This window comes from Taeniopygia guttata, chromosome 17 (assembly GCF_048771995.1).
Source record: "Taeniopygia guttata chromosome 17, bTaeGut7.mat, whole genome shotgun sequence".
Taxonomy (NCBI): Eukaryota; Metazoa; Chordata; class Aves; order Passeriformes; family Estrildidae; genus Taeniopygia; species Taeniopygia guttata.
Genome location: NC_133042.1, coordinates 1721874 through 1745128, shown reverse-complemented (window position 1 = coordinate 1745128; position 23255 = coordinate 1721874). Strand labels below are relative to the sequence as shown.

General features: G+C 52.2%; 2 protein-coding genes across 6 annotated transcripts in view; both read right to left on the bottom strand.

The window, feature by feature from the left end:
* Window positions 1-1482, bottom strand: part of NSMF (NMDA receptor synaptonuclear signaling and neuronal migration factor) — a 48087-nt gene extending 46605 nt beyond the window's left edge. For all 4 annotated transcript variants that reach the window (XM_072936508.1, XM_072936509.1, XM_030286986.4 and 1 more), the window contains exon 1: window positions 1239-1482. In XM_072936508.1, coding sequence (XP_072792609.1) covers window positions 1239-1345 — 107 coding nt within the window. In that variant the 5' untranslated portion in view covers window positions 1346-1482. The remainder of the gene's footprint in view (window positions 1-1238) is intronic.
* A 19189-nt stretch (window positions 1483-20671) lies between these two features.
* PNPLA7 (patatin like domain 7, lysophospholipase) overlaps window positions 20672-23255 on the bottom strand; it is a 129850-nt gene continuing 127266 nt past the window's right edge. Inside the window, exons 35-36 of one of the 2 annotated variants that reach the window (XM_030286893.4) lie at window positions 22417-22520; window positions 20672-21456 (exon numbers count right to left, since the gene is read on the bottom strand). In XM_030286893.4, the coding sequence (XP_030142753.4) occupies window positions 21376-21456; window positions 22417-22520 (185 nt within the window). In that variant the 3' untranslated portion in view covers window positions 20672-21375. The remainder of the gene's footprint in view (window positions 21457-22416; window positions 22521-23255) is intronic. The other variant, XM_030286894.4, reaches the window with a different exon arrangement.

The window sequence follows — 23255 nt, the reverse complement described above, 5'->3', positions numbered from 1 at the left end:
ATACTCCAGAGTTTGAAGGATGGATTTCTTTACAACTCAAACAGATGGTAAGGTACAGACAGATTTGCATCTCTTCACTTCAAGCCTTAAGACTTCTCTTTCCTCTGAGCACAGCAGAGATGCTGTAATGCTGAGTTACAGAGAGAGGTGACCGAGATCTTTCAGCAACGTGGATTGAGTCCTACACACAACTCCAGGTTATTCTAATGCAATTTTGTCTAACAACACAAAGGAGGCGTTATATAATGCAGCTGAAAAGTTTAATTTCTCCCAATTTTTCCCCAGCAGCAAAGAGCCAGTCTAGCTGAAGCAGAGACAGTGACAGACCTACTCCCTGGTACGGATGTGCTGAAGGAGCAGCTAAAAAGCTGCACCGATGCCCCCAAATAGTCATCGGGTGACTTCTGTGACACTTGCACTGCAGCGTGGGAGAAGGGTCCTTTCACCTAGGAAAGGGCACTAAGGCAAAGCTCATCTCTGACAGCTTTTTAGATCTAAGTACCATCAAGCAGCAAATACATTTTCTCGGATTTCCCATGCTTGATACTGAAAAGCACTGGGACCAGGCAGTGAGTGAAATACTACACTGCAGGACAATATGAAATCAGAACAGGCATAGTAAAGAACCCAAATCCCTAAAATGGTCCATGCAGTAGCTTGGGACACTGCTGGGGAGGGCAGACGTGCTGAGTGCAGATTTTCACAGAGCAGTTTTTCCATTCAAAGAACGAGACTCCTTGAAGGAGGCTGCTGACTTTGCCCTCGGACACGCACACGGCATTTCAGCAGAGGAGAAACCAGCGGGCACACTGACCGCGCTTCCGAATTCCCCGAGACTGTAAAAATCCATCCCTGACAAACCCACTTCTGACACGCTCTTTGCCAAATGAACCCCTGCGGGTGCTGTGGCCGGGCCGAAGGTGCCGCTGGAGACAAGGCACCGCTCCGGAGCTGCGGGACCGCGGGGTGGGTGCAAGGGCGGCACGGCCGCCGCTGCCACCGGCGACGTGCGGCTGTTCGGGGGCACCGCGGCACCACCGACCGGGACCCGCCGGCAGCTGCCACTCCCCAGCCCCGCACGGCCCTGGGGCACAGACCCCGCACCGGTACCTGGGCTCGTCCTGAGCGTCTCGGGGCTCCCCCCGGCCCGGCACGACCCCCGAGGCGGCCGGGGGCAAGCAGGGTGCCGGCACCGCGGGGCCCCCCGAGGCACCGCCCGCCGCGCCCCGGGCACCCACCTCACTTTGGCCGCCACGGACGACATGGCCTCGTTCCTGAGCGTCTTCCTTTTGGACACGGCTGTGCCCATATTCGCGCGGGGGGTCGCGGCCGCGGGAGCGCTCATCGCCGGGCCCCGCGGCTGCCCATGCCGGGGCGCGCCGCCGCCCCTCGCCGCCGCGCCGCCTCAGCGCCCCGCCATGCCGGCCCCCGGCCCGCGGCCCCGGCCCGCGCTGCGCTCCGCCGCGACCGCTGCCGCCCCATTGACTGCGGCAGGAGGCAGGAGGGAGGGAGGGAGGAAAGGAGGGACGAACCCGCCCCGCCGCCCAGGAAGCGCCGCTATATTTGGCCAGCGGCACCTCCTCCGCCCGCCTGACATCATGGCCTGGGAGGGGGCGCGGGCCCCGCCTCAGGGGCCGCGCGGGGCGGCGGGACCCCCGCATGGGGCGTGTGGGGCTGCGGCGGGAGGAGGGAAAGGCCTGGGCCCCCTCAGGGGGCTGCAGCTCCTCCCCAGGGGCAGCTCCAGCTCTGCTCTGGGACAGGGACAGGAGCCAGGAACGGCTGGAGCTGGGCCAGGGCAGCTCAGGCTGGAGAGCAGGAAAGGTTCTTCCCCCAGAGGTGCTGGCACTGCCCAGGCTGCCCAGGGAATGGGCACGGCCCCGAGGCTGCCAGAGCTCCAGGAGCCTTTGGCCAGCGCTGCCAGGGATGCCCAGGGTGGGATTTTGGGGGGTCTGGGCAGGGACAGGAGTTGGACTGGATGATTCTGGTGGGACCTGTCCAGCTCGGGATACTCTGTGATTCCACGATTCCACCTGAGGGGAATATCCAGCCAGCAGCCGTCAGACTGCTGCAAGGGGCGGCCCGGGGGTCTCTCCCTCCGGGCTCCTGTAGGAAGTAGACGTGCAACCTGCAAAAAAATCAGTCATTTTGAGACAAAACTGCAGCCTGACTTTGATTGATCGGCTGAAAGGTTTCACACGCAGTTTATTTTCCACAACAGGGCAGCTGCATCCTTCTGCTCATGGGGTGGACAGGGTCGTGAAGGTCGGACTGTCGTGTTTTGGACATGACAGCTGTGAAGGATTGACGCAAACACCACTGGCTTTGTCCCCTGGGCAGGTCACTGCTCCCCACTCTTATCCCGGAGCAGCAACTCAGCCATTGCCAGAGTGACTGGAGGCAGCGGAGCCATGAAGGGGAGGTGGGTATTCAGAAACCCCCTTGTGCCCACTGTCACCTGCCAGATCAAACACCTGTCTTGAAAACAAACCCAACAGAAGGAGCTGATCAACCAGTCAGCCCAGCCTTAGAGACTTTTCAATTCCCACAGTCACAGAACTGCTTGGGTTGAAAGGAACCTTCATAGATCACTTACTCCAACCCATGCCTTGGGCAGGGACATCTTCCACTGTCCCAGGGTACTCCAAGCCCCATCCAACTTGGCCTTGGACACTTCCAAGGATCCAGGGGCAGCCACAGCTTCTCTGGGCATCCTGTGCCAGGGCCTGCCCACCCTCGTCATAAAAATTTTCTTCCTATCACACAGTCTAAATCTATTCCTTTGCCTCTTATCCTGGTCCTGATAAAAATTCTCTCACTATCTTCCTTATAAGCCTCCTTTCAATATATAAAGGCTGCAGGAAGGTCTCCCCAGAGCCTTTTCTTCTCCATCTGAATACTCTCAACTCCTCCAGCCTTTCCTCTCAGCAGAAGGGTTCCAGATCAATTTCATGGGTATAGGTTTCGATCCCTAAATCCCTAGGGGGTTTGGAAAAGTGTTTTTCCTTGGGGAAGTATTTTATAAATCTACTTTTAGGATACCTGAGTACTGAGATATTCAGATACCTGAGTGAGTACTGAGGGCAGCAAAGTTCTTACATATTATTCATAATATGTACAGAAAAAGCACTTGGATTGTCCCCCTGACTTTGCAGGCAAGAACCCCAGGAACTCAGAGCCACTCATTCAATAATATTGGACAGAGGGGTAAAAGTTTTATAGATAATTAAAATTCCTACAGACTTCATGAAAAGAGGCAGCTGAAGGAGAGAGTGACAGGCACACCTTTTCTTGTCTGTACCTGAGGAAGGGCTGCAGCATAAGCTCATGTTTCACTGTCCTTCAGAGACCCCACATGAAGAGACCAAAAGTTGGGGAAAAGCTGTAATCCTCTCTCTCCATAGATTCCAAAGTAAAATCTGCAAGAAAATATAACAGGATTTGAAGTCTAATTGGTCTATTAATCTACCATTGAAAAATAATTTCTGTAGAGAGAGGAAAAAAGATGAAGGTACCCAATTCCCCTAATTTCTGTGGACACAAGGAGCAGGATGCAAATACCTCACCAAGCAGAATTTTATCACAATCTGAAAAATCCACTTTGAATAACAAATTTTCAGAGCTGTATCTTTGCTGAGGCCCAAGCTGTGAGCAGAAAAAGTGACATGTGTGTGACAATAAAGACATAGAAATACTTAACAAATAAGATCAATCTGTATTTCCCAGCCCTTTTCCCCCTGTATGTAAACTAGACAGGGAAAATGTTCTTTATTTCTATGTTTAAATATTTTGCCAGTTGAGACAAATGCTTTCCTTAAAAATATAACTCACCCTCCAAACTAACAGGCAGGTCTGCTCTATCCATGACACAATTCTCACTAGATCTACCTAGAAGCACCCTAAAGTTGCTCACAGTGACATTTTTCATGTACAAAACAAAATCCAACCCAATATATTTAATTTTTTCCCCCAGAATATGACTCCAATTAAATTTCTACTTATGACTTTCCCCCACCCTGTTTTTTGTTGTATAGTCATGTCATGAAAGAGTTCCTACAACAGAAAAGCAGAAAAAAATCCATCTGTTTTCGATGAGCAACTGAAAAAAAACCCACTTGTAGAGAACTGGAGTCATACAAGCAGTTACAGTCTCCATGAAGCTGTGCCCAGTGCTATCAATTTTTAGAATTAAAAAGCATCCAGATGGGTGCCTCCATCTTCATCCCATGTGAGGACTGCTCTTACTTGTGCCTCTTGGAGCTCGCTCAAACTCTCCCTTGCCCATTCCCCAGCAAAGTCTCCCTCTTTGAGGCTGGGGAGGGTCCAGCCCAGAGCAGGGCTCACTTTGGAGACTTCTCAGGGCTTGGCCCAATGGGTTTTGAACACCTCCAAGGATGGAGATGCAAATCATGCTGTGGTCCATGTCCTAGGGCTGCACCACTCTCACAGAGAAAGATTTCCATAGACCCACTGGGAATTTCCCATGTTGGGCTGTGTGCCCTGGAGAAGCACCCAGCCCCACGACTCCACAGCAGCCCAGGAGCCCTCGCCCACCCTGCAGGTTCCCCTCTTGCTCTCTGCTTCTTCCCTGCCTTCCTTTAGGGTTTCCTCCCTGCCTTTGCATTTATCCCAGACATTTAGGGGTCTGGGCTACCCCAGAAGAAGAGGCAGCCTCGGGGGCTCTTTACAGCTGGAGAGATGCCTTTGCTTCGTGCTAGGAAAAAAGGCAGACAGTTCCCACAGCTTCTCCATGGCAACAAGGCCTCCCAGACATGCACACAGGCAAACGGGCCGAGGGGGCCGGCAGCCTCACAGCCCCTCCACCTGAGCCCCAAACCTCCACTCACGGGGCTCTCGTGGGATCGCACCCCAAAACACCTTCCAGAATAATCACAGCTGGCCAGAGGAACGTTCCCTCCTTCCACCGGGGAAGGTGCAATGCCCTGAAGCCCAAGCCAGGCAAAGTCCATCCCAACCATTTACGGGTTTTGTCCAGAGAAATGCCTCACACTTGAAAATCTGGTGTCTCTGCATCCTGTCAAACCAAACAGCACATCTCTGCCCAGTAGAAAACCCAGAACCTCAAACCTATTAGGTCTAAGTCTCAGATCAGATTCTGACACTCAGACTTTAAGGACCCATTCTTATGTTTAGAAAAGTCATTTTTGTCTAAACGAGTAAAAATTGTGTATCCTGACAATTTAAATGCAAAAAAGGAGAAATAAGGCAAGCCAAAACCAATCACAGCAGCAACCTGCAAAAGGGAGAGCGAAACAATAATAAATACTTCTTCAAGCACGTCAAGCTGGAGAGTCAGAAGTTGGCTATGGTGCAAGAGAAGCATTCACAGGAGATAAGGTCAGAACAGAAAAACAATGAATATTTTGCATCTGTAGTCAGTGAGGAAAAGCTTGGAGATGTTCCTGTGCCAAAAGTCATCTTTATATGGACGTGGCATTGGATTTGGCTCATGTTCAAGTGTCAGCAGAAGAAGTTGAGGAATAAATAGCCAAACTAGAGAGTGCAAATGCACCAGGATGAGACGGTTCACCTAAGTTCCCAGTGAGAGCTCAGAGGTGAAACAGTTTAATTACTTAATTGTAGCATGTAATCACTGTGTGTAACAACCTCACTGCCTGAGAGCTTCAAGGTGACAAATGAAAAGGGTTTGGAGTTAAGACAGACCCTGAAGTCAGAGGTTCCCTCCTGGGCAAAGTGAAATTGTCACTAAAAATCTCATTAGTGCAGAGCTGGATACCTTTGAAATACTGGGAAGAAAAGAAATATGATTTTCCTGGAAAAAAAAAGAATTCTTGATAAATGTATTACAGTACTTTAGAGGGGTCAATAAGTGTGAGGTGTAGTCTGCCTGGGTTTCCAAAAGGTCTGTCACATGAGTTTCTTACAGAAATGCAGCTCCCTTGGGATTAACAGAAAATACTTCAAATAGATAATACCTGGTTAAAAGATTCCCAAAGAGCAGCTCTCAATAGGCAGGCTCCTGAATGGAGGGAGGACTGGAAAGGAGCCCCACAGGGACCTGGGCAGGGCTCTGCTCACTTCAGCATATTTAGAAATAATCTTGAAAATTAATTGGGAAAAAAAAAAAGGGGTGACAAAGCTTGCAGCTGATGTTAAGGCATTCAGGTCATAAATACATGAGACACTGAAGAACTATCAAGGACTTCGTGATAGTGAATAACTAAGCAATAGGTTCAGGACATCTAGAGGAGATAATTACAGAGATAAAGAAGGGATGAAAACAATCTGAACTCCTCAAGCACCAGGCTCTGCACTGCTCTTTATTCTCAGAAAAAGCTTCTTTTTCTTTCAGGTTCAGTTGAATATCATCCTGCCCAGCCCAGCTCCGTTTGTGCCTCATGCTGGCTCCTGGCTTTGGTGGGACTATCAACCTGAGAGAAGGGAAGGGACTCAGCAGTGTGGTAAGCATAAAACCAGGATAAAGGGGGGTGTTTAATGGCCCATGTGAGATGACTGCAGTTCCTGTGGTCCAAATTGAGACCAGGATTGTTTGTGGTCCCTGCAGAGAACACAGTCAGTCACTCAGGTCCTGGGAAGGGCAAAGTACCAGGGTCAGCAGTGCCAAGGGAGGTGTGGGACCCCTCCCCACAGACATTTCCCAGGCCTTACATCATCACAGCTTAAACCAAGCTGCAGGTGCTTCCCCAGGAACATGATGTGCTCAGACCACAGAAATGGCACAGACAGGACAGGGCAGGGATGTTTTTTAGCCCCTGCCTTCTGCTCCCATTTCTCTGCACAGAAAAACTGGCCCAAGTGTGTTCATACTCAAGGGGCAAAGCACAAGACTGAAAACAAAAGACAAACTGATGTGCCCACTGTCCTTAAACACTCTGTCCCAGTTAAGCTCTTTTGACAAGCCACAGCAGCCCTGACAGCTGGTGATAAACCTACAACACTGAGGCAGCTGGAGGAGCTGAAGGGGTTTGAGGACAATGGTTATGGCCAAGTGCCTGGGAATCTTGAGGTCTCCTGGGTGCCAGAAGGTCACTCAAGTATCACCTCTCCACTTTCCTGCTTGGCCAGTTTAGTCCCTTCAAGATGTTGCTGTTAAATTCTTGAAGTTCAAACTTCACTCCAATAAGAAACTGTAAGAAAATAACTTTCCCAACACTGGTATAATTAAAATTAAGCCATATATTACTAAAGCAATATCAATAGCTAACAAGTTGGAGTTCATCAAGAATTATGGTTTTTCTTTGAGTGCATTAATTTGCATAGAGCTGTTCTTACATGGCCAAGCATTTGGCATCAGCAGAGCTTGTTCAAACCCAGCCCCAAAGGTAGTCCTGATGCCCGGGTGAACAGTTCTGAACCAGGTGGGATGCAGGGCACTCAGACCCCATGCTGGCCAGCTCACCCCCAGCTATTTTTAGTAAAAGACCTAATCAGTAGTTGCCAGGGCTGGGTACAGCCTTTCAGCCCTGCCTTCTGTGTGTGACATGTCCCAGCCCCGAGTGCTGCTGAGGGCAGCACTGCTGGGAGGGGAACTCAGCCCCCTGAGACCTGAGCACAGGGTGAACTCAAAGAGTAAACCCTCTCCTCTTTCCTCCTCAGCAACTGCATTTTCCCAAGTCCTCTAATTGTGCCAGCATTATGAAGAGGTCAGATAGTGTTTAACATTATCTGTCTGCTCCTGCACAAGGCGGCAAAGGTCCTGGCAGAGCAAGCCAGAGCAGCCCTTCCAAACTGAAGATTTGGAAGGGAGGCTCTGTGCTCAGCTGTGGGTGGAGGATAGGGAAAAGCAGAGTTTTTTATCCCAAATTTGGAAGAAAAACCTTGAAAAATATCTTGGGGGCTTGCTTTCCATGCATAGTGATAGTCTGGGGGGATTTGAGGGTGGGTGCACTCTCCTGGGGTGAGAGCAGCAGCGTGTCTGGCACAGCGTGCCTGGGGAGGCACAGCACTGGGCACGAGGGCCTTTCCCAGGCACACACACCTGTGTATCCCCCAAATCCCAGCCCCAGAGCTGCTTCCTCAGCCTCCACTGACCTCCCAGGCTGGCTCAGCAAAGACTCAGGGCACGAGCAGTTCCAAACTCGGTCAGTAGCAGCAGCCTGGCTTTCCACTGGGAGACTCCCAGCGTAGCACTGGGTCTGCCTGGCTCTGCAAGCACAACCTGAGCAGACTTTCTGTGTTGTTTGGAAAGGTGGAAAAGTGATGAGACTGTGGGATTGCCACCTCTTTGCAGGGCAGGAGCCTCAGCAGCTTTCTCTGAGCAGACATTTAGAGAGGGGGAGGACAAGCTCCAGCTTGGCACCACTGTGCAACAGCGTCAGGCACTGACTCTCCCTGCTCCCTGCACTGCAGCACCAGCACTGGCACAGCACCACCCCAGTGGGAGGCATCACACTACTTAAAGAAAATTATGTTGCTGGCCTTTTCATTATGTTGCCCAGCAAATGTTCCCATGAAATATAGGCCTAATTATCTACCCACATTCAGATTACTCTAAGATGCAATTTCCTTCTACTCTGTGGAGTTTGCTCTCCTTCTGTGGATCTCATGGTTGCAATACACTCTGCTGGCTGGAATCTTGAGCTGCCTTCCTGACAGGGCTGCTCCATCTGGGGCTCCCTGGCCTTACAATGGCCAGGTGACACTTGGTCACAGGAAAGCCACAGGGATGACTCAGCACTCAGCCATGCCTGTTATTTATTAGATTTGTATCTCGAATTGAAGCCCTGTCAGGACTGAGGGTTTGAAATGTAAAGTATTAGCGGCATAGAATCTCTGAGGCTGGAAAAGGCCTCTCAGATCATGAAGTCCAATCATTCCCCCAGCACTGCCAAGGCCACCACCAAACCATCTCCCCAGGTGCGACATCCTTTAAATCCTTCCAGGGCTGGTGGAATGATCCACCACTGCACTGGACACACCAGTTAATCAAACAAAAGACACAGCCTCAGCATGGGTGATTGCTGTGGTCGGTGTCCATACCTTGGGTGGGACCGTTTCAAAAGCATGATCCTAAATCCCTGCGAGGAAACCCCCTCTGCCCAAGAGGGGAAGGCTCTGAGTGAGACCATGTTTCTGGGTCAGGAGAGCTGACAGGAGAGTGAGCATTTCAACAGCAGCACAATATTAGATACCTCTTTTTCCCTTAAAATGATCCAGCAGGAGGAGAGAAACAAAAGCAAAGAGCATCAGTTGTAGCAGGAAGGAGGATTTGACCAGGGTGGTAATGTAATTTTGTTCCTATTGGCTACATCAAACTGACATAAACCAATCCCTCAGAATAAAGTACAATAAACCAAATTGCTATAACAAAGGAAACAACAATATGGATGTACCGTATAGGGAAAAGACTCCTTAACTCCTCCACAGAATTTTGGAAGCACTGGTGTGAAGGCTCTCTGGAGGTCTTTACTGGAAATCTGTCACAGTAACTTCTTTCGTCCACACTGAGGCACTTGCTGGATGTTGATCCCTCCCAAGGTTACTTATTCCCTCACTTGACCACCCTGCTGGTGAAAGGAAACTAATTTTTACCTACCAGAGACATATTTTACTCCCAGGGACCCCAGGGACTGCTCAGCAGCTGTGGAGGTGCAGGAGTTGGCCCTTACAATGGACGTTCCTCAAGGTCGGGATTCCAGAAACAGCTCCAGGAACAGATCGGGTGGTAATTGATTGCTCAATGATTCAGTGATTACTCAGTTTTTGCTCCATCCACTTCTCAGTATTGCATTGTTTGGCAAAATATCAGCCTGACTTTGTCCTGACATTGGCACCACGCAGTACAAGAAGAGCTGAAGTTTGAAGCGACTGTGTCATATCTAAGATGGAAGAAAAAATGTTATGATTATGGGAAAGTTTGCATGACTGTGTCCCTGGAAGCACCTCACTCCCAAAACTCTGCTCCAACCCTACCCTGCACCACGTCCAACCCTTGCTATATCTAAAAGTGCAGAAATGAACCACTGAAATGAAACATCTTATGGCAGAAGGGCTCAGATCATCTGTAGCAGTGGGCAAGGGGACTGTGGAAAATGGTATCTGTCTGGACTTCAGTAAGACCTTCGAGACAGTCCCCCACAATATCCTTCTGTCTTAACTGGAAAGATGGACTGGATGGATGGACTGCTCAGTGCACGAGGAATTGGTTGGATGGTCAGAGAGAGTGGTGGTCAGTGGCTCAATGTTCAGATGGAGATCAGTGACAAGTGGTGCCCCTCAGGGGTCTGTATGGGGCCGGTGCCATCAAATATCTTCATCAGTGACACAGACTTTGGATTTAGGGCGCTTCCAGCAGATGACACCAAGCAGTTGTGGGGTCAGCCACCAAGGGGTGCAGGGGACACACCTGAAGGAAGCTGGAAGAGCTTCTGAGGGCACACCCAAGGAGCTGGAAATGCAGTTCCCACTCTCCATGGAGCCCAGGGCGTGGCAGGAACAGCTCTCTCTGACACGGCACTTCTGTCTGCCATGAGACTGAACGTGGGGACTGATCCTGTCCAGGGCAAGGAGCAGGGAGAGAGCAGGGAGAAACATTCAGGGAAGATGACTCAAAAGGCTCAGCTGGAGGATGAAGAGGGATGCACACACATTCAGGGCCATCAGCAGCTCCTGGCCATGGTGAGGGTGTAACAAAATAGGTGCCATCTGCTTCAGCTGGAGCATCACACAAAAGCACAGGCAGTGAAGAGCCTCTAGCTTAGACCCTGTTGGCACGCAGAACAAATTCCACTATCGCTACAAAACAGCCCAAAGCACAGAAGAGGAGCGGCCACAGTGTGCATTCAGGTTCTGCTGTCCCTACTCCTGCCCCACTTCCAAGCTGTCCCGTGGAGAGGAGGAAGAACAGCCCTGAAAGGTTCGTAGTGATTCAAAGCAGTGCTGAGTGGGATTTGGCAGCGAGCTTGGGATGGGCAGCAGCTCAATCCATCACCCATTCTGCAGGAAAGGACCTGGATGCTGCTGCAAATCTTCAGAGGAATCAGAGTAAGAAATGCTGTGATTGTGCAGAACAGGTAAATGTCATGGCACGAGAAATAACAGTAACAGAAATAACTGTGTGGGCTGCACAGCCCCGGCCTGTGACGCTTCAGGGGAGATTTGAGCTGCTTGGAGAGGGCTCAGGGGGAGCACCAGGAGGGGTCAGATGGTGCAAGAGTGCAAGCCGTGAGCAAGGGCTGAAAAAGGGCTGATTTACCCCAGGAAACTGAAGCAACACACTCTGGTTTTGTACAAGGCTGAAGGCAGGACAGGGCAAGAAGCAATGGGGTTATACTGTGGTGGGGAAATTCAGGTTCTACCTGAAGAAAAACTGAGTAAGGATTGTGAAGCCTTACTTCCAGGGAGAGCAGTGCAGGTGTGACCAGGAGGAGAAGAGCCTCCCTTGGGCACCAGGGCAGATTGCACGGGCTCAACACTCTGCTCCTGCCTGGGACATGCCACAGAGTCACCTAACCCTCCATGGCCTGACAGGGCTTGCTGGGCTGTTCATCACTTATGGAACCAGCAGCTTCTCAAACTTCTTGGAGATGGTGGCAGTTCTGAGAATTTGTGGGGAAAAGCCTTCTGCAGAATGGGAAAGCAGCAGTTCTTTGAGTTGAGCTTGTGACAGGACAGAAAAGCTGATATTGCAGAGTCAAGACAATGTAAGTTTGGCTGAAAGCCCATCCTGTAAATTGGTAATCCTGAAAACAGCAATTGTAAGAAAAATGACACTAAATACGATGAGGAAGAAAGGAATAGATACTGATCAACATGCAACAACCACATCAAGCTATGGAGCAGGGCTATTGATAGAGGAGGGTAAATGGACAGAGGAAAATCCATGTCTGGCAAAGCCGCAACCAGTAAAGAGTTGTTTACTAAATATATTAGAAATAAAAGGAACATTAATGCTGTTACAGACTCATTAGATTGACTTAGAAAAGCATGAAAGGATTTTGGTCAGGAGCAACCCCAGGTGTCTCCAGTCTGACATCCTGCTTGGAGCAGGACTTATGTCCAAGTGACACTGCCTTGCTCAGGGATTGCCCAGGTGAATTTGGAAGATCTCCAAGCATGGAGAGGCCCCAGCACTCTGAGATGAGGAGGTTTGCTAGTGACAAGGCCCTCAGTGGGTCCCTTCTGCGTTTGGAAAGGATGGGAATGTCAGACATGAGGGTGATGAAGTTGTCTGTGGCCTAATAACAACCCAGAGCATCTCGGGTGCCATCTGTGGGGTTTCAGAGCAGCAGAGCTGTGTGAGCTGCACCTGAGGGCCCTCGAGCAGCGCCCTGAGCCGAGCTGAGCCTCCTCCCGCTGCTGAGGCTCTGGAAGCTGGGAGCTGCCAGGTGTGGCAGGATGCTGACAGGGGCTCAGCTGCCCTGGTTAACAGCTGCTCAGTCCAGCACAGCACATCCAGACTGAAAAATGGAGAGGACACAGAGGATTCAATTAATATAGAATTCAGGGATTAAAAATACAACCCTCAGCGTGGTGCAATGGAAAGTGTCTTGTCAAATGAGCCTCAGTTCATCCTTTGAGAAAATTACAAGTTTGTAGATAAAGGTTACCATGTAGCCATTATTTGCTTAGCTTTTGGCAACGTGTTTGACTTAATTTCCTATGACACCCTAATTACAAATTTAGTGCTATACAATCCCAATAAAGCCCACATTAAATGGATGGAGAGCTGCAAATCCAGCTCCAAAACAAGGACTCGTCAGTGAACAGAGATGATTTAGAGGGATTCTGCCAGAGTTAGTCCCAGCCTGACACTAATCAATGTTTTCATCATTGATTGAGAAATGAGCACAAAACACAGCTGATAAATTATACAGCTGCTGGGAGGAGAAGGACTGGCAGTGAATAATTATGACAGAGAAGTTCTACAGAGCAACTGGGATCTTTTCTGTGCACAACCCATTTTCACTTGGCAGTGTTAAAATAGGCCAGCTTTCAAACAGGAACGGAGGAAAGGTTTCATCCAAAAGAGTTGGGAGGAAATATTTCATCCAAAAAAAGGATGGGAGGAAAGGTTTAATTAAAAAAAGATGGGATACAAAAAATCTAGACATCATCAGGGGAAGTAACTCAGAGCAGCTGGTTTTGCTGGAGCAGAGGATGAGGAAAGCAGGACAGTCCTGCAGTGCAAGGAATGGTGGGCAGAGGACACCAGAGGTGTGACCAGGGGACAGCTGAAGCAGGAAAGAATCCGACAAGACCCCAGAAAGGAGATGAACAAAGTTCCTGAGCTGCAAACACCCCATGGAGTGCAAGTCATGGGGACAGGCTTCAGCTCAAACCTACTGTCACCTCCACCTTAGAGCAGCACAGGGACCCTTCCATGCATGTCCCTGCAGCACCACTTGTCCTCATCCTCTCGGTGCCCTCCACAAGCATGACACTAAAAGAGAAACACTCACTTCCCCAAGAGAAAAAGAATTGCATTGTTGAGCTCTGGCATCAGGCTGGGGTTACATTCCTCTCCCCAACATCATTTTCTGACAGTGATTGTTAATGTGGAACGAAGGGAAGCTGAGGAGCTTTTCTGCAGATGAGGAGCTGGAAATGAGACATTCCCGGCTGGCAGGAGGGTCTGTGCAAGGAGCAGGGGCCCTCCTGCCAGGTGACTTGAAGTGATTGATGCACCATCAGCAGAGAGACATTTTCTCCCGTGGATTCTGCACCTGCAGCCCCAGGGGAATTTTTCCATCCCCTGCTCCTCACCCCAGCAGCCCGAGGGTCCTGGTGACCATGGTGGGGCCGTGGCCCTGCGCAGTGCCGGGGCAGCGCTCGGCTCTGACGGTATTTTTAGTTCTGCCCACGACATGGCTCGAGTTCACAGCCTGACCTACTTTGGGAAGGCAGAGCTCTCGCCCCACTGCGTCCCCACGTGCTGGGAAGATGCTGCTGGCCCCAGGAACAGCCCCACAGGGCACCCTGTCCCCAGCACGTGTGCTTGGCTCCCCACGGGCCCGCACAGAACCCGGGGGCAGATTGTGGGGAGGAGGAGGAGGATCCTGTGGGAGCTGAGGCTGTCTGCAGCAGGGACATGTGCAGGGCTCCCAGGTGGGTGCTGCTCTGCAGGGACTCAACTGTATTTTGGTTGGGCTCTGCGTTTCCACATTTCCCTTGCCTCAGATGAAATCAGCAGCTCCAGATTGGCACAGATTGGTCCCCAAGGGAGTTATCCTCACAACTCTGCAACCAGCTGGGCCCTATGGAGTCCCCAGATTGACTCTGGTTATCATAAAATCACAGACTGAGTTGAGAAGTACCTTAAAGCATCTCATTGTCCTGGGCAGGGACATCTATTAGACCAGGTTGCCTCAAGCCCCGTCCAGCCTGGCCTTGGACACTTCCAGGGATGTGGAGTGGAGCTGATGGGACAAGTGGTTCATGCCCAGGCTCTGGTGTCCACCCTGCCCACAGCTCCATCAGGGACCAGGCTCATTCCCAGTGTCATTGGGTAGCTGATGAATCTGTCCTGACCTTCCCCCTCAGGCACTTGGAAAACCTCTTCCCTGGTACTTGGAGCTCATGACAAGGTTCACCACTTGCAGAAGAGCTCCAGAAAGAGGCACACTTGCCCCAACAACCCCTGCAAAGTTCAGCTCTCCCCTCTGCTTTCAGGGCCAAAATCTCTTCAGCACCAGGTTGCATGTCACAGCAGGAGTCTCAGAGTGGCTGTGGCTGCCTGGGCTGTGCAGCCCCGTGTCAGCACTCGTGGCTGCAGCCCAGGCACCGATCCACGAGGCTGGCACAACCTCCTCCTTGCCAGCTCTTTCCTGCCTCATTACCCCTGAAATCCCAGGGGTCCATCGCTTTGCCAGCACAGCTCTAGAAGCTTTTCTGAACTTTGCTGTGTTAAAAGCTTTCTATTTCCAGCAAAGATGCAAGTGAAGGGGGTGGATTTTACAGCCACGAGGTGACAGTGCTGGAGATGAGCCACGGGGCAGTGGTTTCAGGGTGAGAAGAGGAGAGAGGCAGAGAAGTCACCCACGCACCACTTCCAGCTAATCCAGCACCTAAATGGGGAGAGGAACAGCAGCAACAACCTGGTCACACACTGGGGGAGCAGACCCACAGCAGTGGGAGAGGGGAAAGCACCTAGACAGGACTGGGAACAATGACACCAAGGACACAGAGCTGACACACGCGTCCTTCCCTGATTCTTCCAACCACACAAGGGCCAGCATCCCGCACAGGCTGGGCAAACTCTCATTCCAAATGCAGAAACAGCCCTTCTGGCAGTGGCAGTGATCAGCTGAAGCCTTCCCCCAGGAGCCCGTGCCTTGGGGCAGCCGTTAGTCACTGGAAGGAGGGTTTGGCAGCTCAGCCCACGCAGAGCTGGACGATCACTTGCCCAGTGGGGCAGAACTGGATGCAAACACAGCCGCAGGCACAGCCAGTGCCACAGAGCACCTCACTGTGCCTCCCTGGGTCCAGCAGGCAGCAGAACACCCTGGCAGGCAATGCCAATGGCAAACAGGACATTTGGGGTCACCTGTGACCCCCATAGAGGCCCAGACAACAGCAACGTGCTCAGGCACGGGCACAGCCCAGAGCTCACCCAGGTCAGGGCTGCTTGAGCTGCACCAGCCTTACTCAACACATTCCCCTGGCTCTGTGCATCACATCCAATGTGCCTTATCCAAGGAAATAATGTGTCATTTATGGTACATTTAAAATTGATGCACATTTGGTGTTCTTGCTGATCCCACATTATCCCCTGCCTGCGTGCAGGACAGCGGCGCCCGCAGCGCTCTGAGCCTCCCTCCCTGGCAGCCACCCTGCCAGGGACAAATTCCCAAAAAAAGGATTTCCAGCAGCACTGCCAGCATTTGTACCTCACCAGGACTGACTCCTGCCTGGTGCCAGGGGGCTCTGTGCCATCCAGGGCTCAGCACAGTTCTGTCTGTAGGGCATGATGGACACGAATGTCGCTGCTTACAGACAAACCCCTGCCTCTCCTGAGCTGGGGGCCCAGCTGCTTCCTGATGGGAAGCTCGTTCCTGTCCATAACCCCTGAGTGCATAAGGATCATCAAAAGCTGTCCCTGCTGATGGTGGTGGCAGTGGTGAGTGGTGACTGTGGCTCTGCCATGTGCAAATGCCATGTCTGAGCTAAGTGACACTTGGGCCACAGGTGCCTTCCCAGCATTTGGAATGCTCCTCCTACTGCCTGCAAGGAACCTCCAGGAACCATCCTGGCACACACATATGGATATTTATGGCGTATTCTCTTCCAAAACCCAAATTAAGGCCACTGGGAAAAAGAGGGTCACACCCTCCATGAACCTGAGGAGGGGACAGGGACAAAGAACACAAATGCACACCAGTCCTAGTGGGAGCAGAACCAGCCATCAGCTGGGATGGGATATTTATGGGAGTCAGTGCTTTGGTGCCAGCAAAACATCCCAAAATTTCTTCACCAAATACCACTTACCAGAGCCAGCGCCTCCTGCCCCGGGACACCACTGTCCCGTGCCAAAAGCTGGCACCCCACAGCTCTTGGGATAGTGGCAGTGGCAGGTGCCAGTCCTGCCACGTGGAGCCCTGCAGGGAGAGGAAAACATTTTCCATATATTTCTTGTTTGCTGATTTTCTCCCCAGCTCTTCCAGCGACAGCGAGTGAAACCCAGCGGCGCAGCCAAGCCCCCGCATCTCGACAGCTCAAACACAGCCCTCGGGCAGCCCGCAGGGAAAACGACACCTTGGGGGAGGTCAGGGAGCACGAGGAAATAGGATGAGATTAATTTGGGAACAACACGCAGGCAGAATGACGTCTGCCAGGGAAGGAGCAGCGCTGGGCCCCACCACAGCCCGGCTGTCCCTGCCTGTGGAGCAGAGCCCGCAGGGGACACATCGGCCCCACACAGGGACAGAAACCTGAGAAGCCACAGCAGGAGCTGTCACAACCAGCTGGGCATGAGCCAGATCCCCACAGCTCAGATCAAAGCTCTCCCTCAGCCTGGGCAGGGCTTCCTGGAGGGTTTGGAGAGGAGCTTCCACCTGCCGCATGTTCCTTCTTTCTAAACCCCACTGGGGATTCTCTAGGAGCTCGTGTGGCGGCTTTAAGGAAGCAGCTGAGTTTGCTTCTGGCACCAAGCCCCGGGTGCTGCCCTGGGGATGGGAGTGCCACTGCCACCAATCGCGTGGGGACAAGCTCAAACTCCCCAGGGCATCCCCTCTCCAGAGGGAACCTGCCTTAGGTTGGAAATGCAAGATGTGGCTTAGGATGTGTATTCTATTGCTTTCTGTCAGAGCTGGGGCAGTTATCCTCTGTTCATGGGCACTTTTCTTTATCTCTCCCACAGCCAATCCTCCCTCCAGGAGATCTCTGCTGTTCATGGCCACTGAGTGTCCCTGCATGGCTGAGAAAATTCCAGCATCCATGGGGAGAGGCTCTGCCCAGGGGAGGAGCCGAGCATTCCTACCTGGATACAATCTGACCTGGGAACAGCACAGCAGCCTTTGCCCCCTGCATTCCCAGAGGAGCAGCTTTCTTCCCCCTGCATTCCCAGAGGAGCAGCTTTCTTCCCCCTGCATTCCCAGAGGAGCAGCTTTCTTCCCCACTGCATTCCCAGAGGAGCAGCTTTCTTCCCACTGCATTCCCAGAGGAGCAGCTTTCTCCCCCCTGCATTCCCAGAGGAGCCCAGGCCCATCTCCCCCAGCCCTGGAGCTCCAGAGGAAAACTCCCCCCTTGTGCAGGATCCTGCTCCAGCAGAAGCACAGCTGGCACTGCAGGAGGGCTGAGCCACCCTGGGATGGGACTGCTGCCACCTCCCTGCCCCACAGGGGACAGGGCCTGCTCTGACTCTGGCAGGGGTTTGTTTTTTCTTTTTCTTTTTCTTTTTTTTTTTTTTTTTTCCCTGTTAAAGAACTGTTATTCCTATTCCCATATCTTTGCCTGAGAGCCCCTTAATTTCAAAATTACAATAATTCCGTGGGAGGGGGTTTACATTTTCCATTTCAAGGGAGGCTCCTGCCTTCCTTAGCAGACACAAGACAGAACCTGGCTCCTAAATCCCTGCCTTGAGTCCCCTTGGTGCAGTAGCCCTGGTCACTGAAGAGCCTGGCGTTGTTCCCCCTCTCCAGCTGCTCACAGGGGGATCAGGATGGGGGCTTGATCTGCTGTGAATCCATCACTGGGACACATTTCTGAAAGCTCAGTCAAGGCTTTACTCCCCACAGAGGTGTCACCAAAAGGTTTTGAGGGGAACATTCCCACTGCAGGTCCTGCTCGTGGCCATGGCTCCTCAGGACCTTGCTCTGACCCTGCTGCCTCAGGGCTGGCACTGGCTGGCACCACATTTGTTGTGGGAACAAGCTGTGTGTCCTCCTCACCCACGATGAAACCTCAGCAACTGCTTCAGCTCTTCCAGCAAAGAGAAATTCATCCAACTTCTGGTCAGATTTCACATTTATGGGGATGTCACACACCCATAAAAAAACTGCAGGGTGGTTTCCAGGCAAAGCCTGCACCTGGCCCAGGCCAGGCCAGAGGGGACAGGAGCCTCAGGCTCTTCCACCCACTTCCAGCACAGCAGAGCCTGGGGGACAAAGGGGTGACACAGCACTGGCTCCTTGGGCTGCTGTCCATGGGGGCAGGGATGGATTAAAACCTTCTGAGATGGAATAGCACACATGGGCAGCTGGGCAGGACCCAGTCAGCAGCAAAGCAAGATGGAAAAAAAAATTTTTGCTTTTAGATTTGTCCCATTACGGGTTTACATTCCTCAGCATGGAAGAACAGATTGGTTTAATGTCCAGGGCTCAGCTAGAGATGATGCAGCAGGGAGGAAAACGTGATCAATTATTTAGGAGAGACTTTCAGTCTCACATCAGAGGTTCATCTCCTGAACTCATACATCTGAACTAAGTGCTGTTTTCCCATGGTACAGGCCACAAAGCAAATAGAGAGGCTCTAATTAGCACACTCAGCAGCCTAATATTTGTCTGTTTTCTGAGTCCCCCAGTGAGCCCAGCAGTTCCCACCCAGGCTCCAGGAGCATGTTTGGCTGCCAGGATGTTTGCAGGGAACACACACAGCTTGGAAATGTTTGATCAGAGGGGAAGAGCTCTCCTGGAACAAGAGCAGCTGGGCTCAGGCTGTCAGAGCTCTCATTCTGTGGTGCCTGTTCTGCCCCAGCTGGGGTTGCCCCGGGCAGAGGGAACACGTGGAATCAGCTCCTGCTCCAGCAGCACAGGGCTGTGACCAACAGTCTGTCCACTGCCAGCAGGTTGGGTCCAGCTGAAGGCACTTTTGGTTTTGGCTTTGTCCTTTGGAGGCAGATGGCCCAGGAGGGGCTTGGTAAGGGCAGCTGGAGAACCTTGGTTGTCTCTGGGGTTTGTGCTCCAATTCTAATCCCCATTTTCCAGGGAGAGGCTGCTGGAGTGTAACCACCTGTAAACAGACACTGAAGGGCCTCACATCTGGTTTGCCAATCCATCACCAAAAAAACAAATCTCTCAATTGTGCTGCTGCTGCATGAGATGTTTGCTCAGAGCAGACCTGCTGGAAGGTGGACACTCACCTGCACTGACCTGTGCTGACTTCCAGGCTTAGCCCCAGCTTAGAGCCTTTCCCACACCCAGCACCACCCTCTGTAACCAGCCCAAACAGAAATTCAATCTCTCCAGCTCCACAGGCAGCCTGTGCCTCCACAGAAGCCCCCAGCTGCTCCACCTTCACTTCTAAAGCATTTTTAAAGTTTTCTTTGTAAGAATGAATTCTTTGCAATAGCAGGGAAAAGCCTCCAGCGACTGCAACACATTGTGTACAACTGCATCAACCAAAATCTTCATCAGAGGTCTGCATGATCCTTGCAGGGAAGGTTTCCAACTGCTTCCATTGCTTCTGGATGGGCCACGGGCCATGTGGAGATGCAGCCAGGCTGGGTGGTCTCACCTGAGAATAAAACACTGCCCTGGGGCTCTGACACTTGAAAATAACATTTTGTGTAAGTGGAGCAGCCTCCCTGGGCACAGGCTGAACATTCCTGGACATGCCCCATCCCTGGCAGTGTCCAAGACCAGGCTGGTCAGGGCTTGGGGCAGCCTGGGACAGTGGGAGGTGGGGTGGGACTGGATGGGCTTCAGGGTCCCTTCTCACCCAAACCAGCCTGGGATTCTTTGACAGAGAAAAGCACAAAGCAGGGCAGGTACAGGAGAGCATGTGCCAGGAGAGGAAAGGAGGTTAAATGCAGAGAATTCACAGCTTTGACAACCCCCCGTCCTCACCAAACACATTTCTGGCCTTAGGGTGCTGCCCAGCTCTGGCAATGCCTGGAGGGCCAGGAGAGCTTTGGGGGTGTCCTCAGTGCTCTGGCTGGATAACAAATCCCTCCAAGGCAGCAGCACCTGCAGCTGGGGCTGAGCTGGAGGCCCATAAAGCAAGAATCAGCTTGGTTATGCAGCCATTGGCAATGACAGATGTGACACAAGCAGAGCCAGCACCAGGGGGTGTCTGGACAGGACCCAACTGCCAGGACAGCTCCAGCCCTGGGAACAGAGCACTGGAGATTTCTTCCCGCTGCCTGACAATACCTGGAGTGACTCCTGCTGGGGTGAGCAGCTGGAAACTGTGTGTGCTCCTTTGCAAGTCTCATATAAGCAGAGGCAAGTTGGGCTCTTAGTTGTTGACAGCTTTTCTCTTTGTAGGACCTGATGCAAAGAAACAGACATTTCAATCCAGCAAAATAACTTTATTTCAACAGGGCAAGTGCAGCCAAGTGGTGATTCCAGAGCTGCCCAGCAAGTGTCAGCTCCATGATCCATCAGTGAATGTCCTGCTGATGACTCGAGGATCCAGGCTCTATGGCCACCCTTCACAATGATTTCTTAGGTTTAGATTTCAAGTGTAATACATTCAGATTTGCTCCTGTCAGAGCATTGCTCACCAGTACATGGTTGGAAGTCACTGAGGAGTTTATTACAGTTCCCTGATTCGTATGAAAAGAAAGCAAGGCTGCAACCCACAAACCCCTCCCTCTCTCCAGTGCTGCTGCCCAGAGCCCTCCCAGCACCTTGCAGGGGGAGGTCCCCGGCGTTCTCTGGGCCTTGGCAGTAAAAACAGCGCCTAAAAACACAGCAGCAAAAATCCAAGCAGCTTTGAACTGCACAATTCCCCTCTGCCAGTCTGTGATCAGTAACTGCTGCTCCTGGCACCTGTAGGAAGGAGCAGGGCCACGGCAGCTCCCCTGCCCAGAGCTCCAGAGGACTCGTGCAGGTTGTGCTGGTGCTGAGTGCCCGGCCCTGGCTGGAGAAGGATGAACTCTGGCTTCATTCATCTGAGCGTTGTTTTGGTTTGCTGAAGTATTAAATAAATAAATAGGGCTGCTCTGTCAGTAGTTTGGGCTGTGGCTCCCAGCTGGCAGCTCGGCCTTTCCCAGCTCTATCCCGGCTCTCCGGTGCTGCTCGCCTGGCCCTCCCCGCCCGGCACATTCCTGCGCCTCCTCAGGTGCATCTCCTCATCCTGCAGGAGAAAAGGAAGCACAAACTGAAACTTCACAACTGAAACATCCTCTCTGAGCTGGATAAAACCCCTCCTTTTCACCTCCTTTCCCACCAGCTTGGGTAAGCCCAGCAAACAGAACCCCAGCTCCTCTCTCTAAACACTGACACCCTCTGACACCCTGGCACGGGCCCTTCCCAATCCATCCTGTGCTCCCACTGAGGAACTGTTCATGATGAACACAACAGGCACCTTTCAAACTCTGCTGCAGTCAGAGCAGCAGGGATGTGACCTGTCTGAGCAGTGCTGCTCAGCTTGGGGGCCACACCACCGCCCACCTCACTGAGGTCTCACAGTTACCTCAGGGTGGGCCTGCTGAATCAAACCCCTGTGGCTGGAAGGGACCTCTGGAAGATAAATCCAGTTATCTGCTCTAAAGGCTGGCTCAAGTGCTGGAGCTGGTTTGCTTTCCAAGTATCTACCAGGGTGGAGTCTGCAGCTCTCCCTGCACAGCCCAGGGCGGCTGTCAGCTGTGTGTACAGGGCAGCACTTCCCACTGGCCCCAGGGAGGGTTTTCTTCAGCACAAATTGTGCCTGTCCCCTCCTGGCTTTTCGATGGTCATCTCCTCCATAAGCACCTTCTCCTCCATAAGCACCTTCTCCTCCATAAGCACCTTCTCCCTACCCACCCCGCTGGCAGATCCTGCCTTCAGCTCCTCTCCCCAGGCTGGAGGAAGCAGCTCCCTCAGCCCTGATCCACCTCATGAGCAAACCCACAGAGCTGCAGGACCAGGATTTACCTGTGGCCGGGTTTTGCCACACGTGGCAAGGTGAGCATGTGCCATTTAGTGTCTGTACTAACAAAAGGCCATTCTGCACAATGCTCAGGCAGCCCCTCCCAGGTGCTTCTCTCAGCATCTCCCCCAGCACAGCCACCTCACACCAGAGACCAGCCCCTGCCTGTTCCAGTGTGGGTCATACCGAGTCAGAGTCTTCCTCAGCCTGGTTGCTTATGAAATCGAGGTAATCATCCTTCTGGCTGTCCAGAACTTCTTCCTCATACTCAGTCTGGTAGTCTGACTCATCTGAAGAGAGAAGACACAAAGCACAGGGTTTGACTGGCAAGCAGAGAGGCAGAGGAAATTGGGAGAGGAATGACTGTCACTGTCACTGAGCACAGGCAGGACAGTGCCAGCAGCTCTGCAGCTCAGTGAACTGGGACTGCTCACACACAGATCTCAGCTCCTCAGCACATAAAAATAAACCATGTCCTCTCTGTCAGCTGGTGTCCTGAACCCCTCCAGAATCCAAGCAACCACAGCACAGCAGCCCTGTCCTGTTTGGGTTTCTGTGGTGGCTGCCAGTTCCCAGAGGGACACGGGTTTTGGGGGGATGCTCCCTGGGGAATGCCCTTCACAGCAGAGCTGCTGTGTTCTGCCCCTCAGCCCAACCAGACCTGTGGGACACCTTCAGAAGCCTCTGAGCTGCCAAGCCAAACTCCCTGTGGTCACAGGTCTGGGAACAGGATCCCAGGCTTAGGGTGAGCTCTGCCTGCTGTGGAGCTGATAACTGAGTGTCTCACAATCTCTGCTCCACAGGGATGGTGACATTTACATTCCCTTCCTCTCTGCAGAGGACAATCACTCGCTTTCTCCAGCAATCCAGCAGATTAACATAATTTAGGGAGTCTCAAGAGCTGTGCACAGCAGCAGGATGTGCAAGGAAGGCCCCAGCCCCAGCCTGTTCCCATGAATGAGGACACATCGTGCAGAGCCAAGGCCTCTCCCAGCATCTGGAGATCACCTGGAGGATCTGGCAGC